Raw genomic sequence first — 2,316 nt, 5'->3', positions numbered from 1 at the left:
AAAATAGATATATATATATACATATACATATATAAATAAATAGTTTACGGTTCCATTACAGGAAGAATCAACTTAAAAAAAAAAAACTACTCCATTTAGGGATAGATTAATATTGTTTAATATACAGAATTACTGAAGATCTACTGATAGTTTCATGCTTTAAGATACACTAAATTGGCTGTAAGAGAAGGGGAGATGGAAAGAATAGTGTGGAGAGGAGAATGTGGAAAAGAGAGAGATATCAGAATGGGAGGAGGAGATGGAAAGGATAGACATGTTAAAGGAGAGGAGATAATGAAAGAGAGGGTTAAGATGTAAAAGAATGACAATAAGAGACAGCGAAAGAGAGAGATACGAGAGAAAAATTGTGGAAGATGAGAGAGAGAAAGTACTAAAAATGAGAAAGAGAGAGAGAGCGTGTGAAAGAAAGCTAAAGAGTGACAAATGAAGGGAAACAACTTACTTTCCTCCAAGAACAGCTACTCCTACAGTACTCCGTGGAGTTGACATGGGGGCAACATAACTCCACTGGCGCGCTTGAGGATCCCACCTTTCGACTGTGTTTAAATACGACCAGCCATCATGCCCTCCAACTGCATACATTGGCCCTTCAAGAACCCCAACTCCTACAAGACAAAGAAACAGAAATTTAATACACAGATAAACAAGGGAATAAAATGTTAGATTTGATAGTGGTGGCTGTTGCTGTTATTTAACCCCAGGTCAATTCCGATCCATTCCAGTGGTGACCATCCCATTTGTGTCTTTTCCCTGTTTAAAAGGATCGGGAGATTTGGCTGCTATTTCTAGTTAAGTAACCCTATAGAGACCCAACATATCTTATAATCTATCTATAACACCATTTTGAGCGTGGCCGTTGCCAGTACCGCCTGACTGGCCTTCGTGCGGGTGACACGTAAAAGCACCCACTACACTCTCTGAGTGGTTGGCATTAGGAAGGGCATCCAGCTGTAGAAACTCTGCCAAATCAGATTGGAGCCTGGTGCAGCCATCTGGTTTCACCAGTCCTCAGTCAAATCGTCCAACCCATGCAAGCATGAAAAGCGGACGTTAAACGACGACGATCATGTATATATATATATATATATATATATATATATATACACACAGATGCACATGATGTGCTTCTTTGAGTTTCCATCTACCAAATCAATTCAGAGGGCTTTGCTCGGTCCAAGGCTATAGAAAACACTTGCCCAAGGTGCCACGCAGTGGGACTGAACTCAGAAGCATGTCATTAAGAAGCCAGCTTTTTACTACACAATATCATCATCGTCGTTTAACATTTGCTTTCCATGCTGGCATGATTCATATATTTGTATGTGTGAATATGTACGTGAATACTCTTTTACTCTTTTACCTGTTTCAGTCATGTGACTGTGGCCATGCTGGATCACCGCCTTTAGTCGAGCAAATCGACCCCAGGAGTTATTCTTTGGAAGCCTAGTACTTATTCTATCGGTCTCTTTTGCCGAACCGCTAAGTTACGGGGGCGTAAACACACCAGCATCGGTTGTCAAGCGATGTTGGGGGGACAAACACAGACACACAAACACATATATATATACATATATACGACGGGCTTCTTTCAGTTCTCGTCTACCAAATCCACTCACAAGGCTTTGGTCAGCCCGAGGCTATAGTAGAAGACACTTGCCCAAGGTGCCATGCAGTGGTACTGAACCCGGAACCATGTGGTCACACAGCCACTCCTGCACCTATATGCACATTTGTCTTTAACATGATGGATGTAAATGAGCATCACCATCAAACAAGCGGGGTTGTTCCTTTCCAGTCTTCCATAAAAAACATGCCTGGGCATGAATAGCATTAAAGGTTGGTGACAGGAAAGGCATCCAGCCATAAAAAAAATCTGCCTCAACAAATTCCTTCTGATCCATGCCAGCATGGAAAAGTGGATATTTGATATAATGATGACAGGAGAGAGAGAGAGAGTGAAGGTGATGCTCACCTAAGCCATGTCGATGTGTTGACATGGGAGGCATGGAACTCCAGGTTTTCCGTTTCGGGTCGTAACATTCAACAGTGTTGAGGGTCTTCAGACCGTCCCGGCCGCCGACCACATACAAACGACCATCAAGGACAGCGACGCCAAACTGGAGCCGTCGTCCGTTCATGTTAGCAACTTGGGTCCACGTGTTAGTGCGGAGGTCATATCTTTCAATCGTTGTGGCACCTGAAATGAAATGGACATCGGTCAATAGAGAAGAGAAATGAGATATGGTGAATAAAAGGCATTCATTTTGAGACAATGAAACAAAAAAAAAAAAAAAA

General features: G+C 42.2%; 1 protein-coding gene across 1 annotated transcript in view; it reads right to left on the bottom strand.

The window, feature by feature from the left end:
• The window catches only part of LOC106872640 (kelch-like protein 5), a 188,452-nt gene that overhangs the window by 5,321 nt on the left and 180,815 nt on the right, over positions 1-2,316 (bottom strand). The window contains exons 5-7 of the mRNA XM_052978063.1: positions 1,994-2,218; positions 464-626; positions 169-178 (exon numbers count right to left, since the gene is read on the bottom strand). Of these exons, the coding sequence (XP_052834023.1) occupies positions 169-178; positions 464-626; positions 1,994-2,218 (398 nt within the window). The remainder of the gene's footprint in view (positions 1-168; positions 179-463; positions 627-1,993; positions 2,219-2,316) is intronic.

Source organism: Octopus bimaculoides, chromosome 30, assembly GCF_001194135.2.
Source record: "Octopus bimaculoides isolate UCB-OBI-ISO-001 chromosome 30, ASM119413v2, whole genome shotgun sequence".
Classification (NCBI taxonomy): Eukaryota; Metazoa; Mollusca; class Cephalopoda; order Octopoda; family Octopodidae; genus Octopus; species Octopus bimaculoides.
This window is presented reverse-complemented; position numbering and strand designations above follow the sequence as displayed.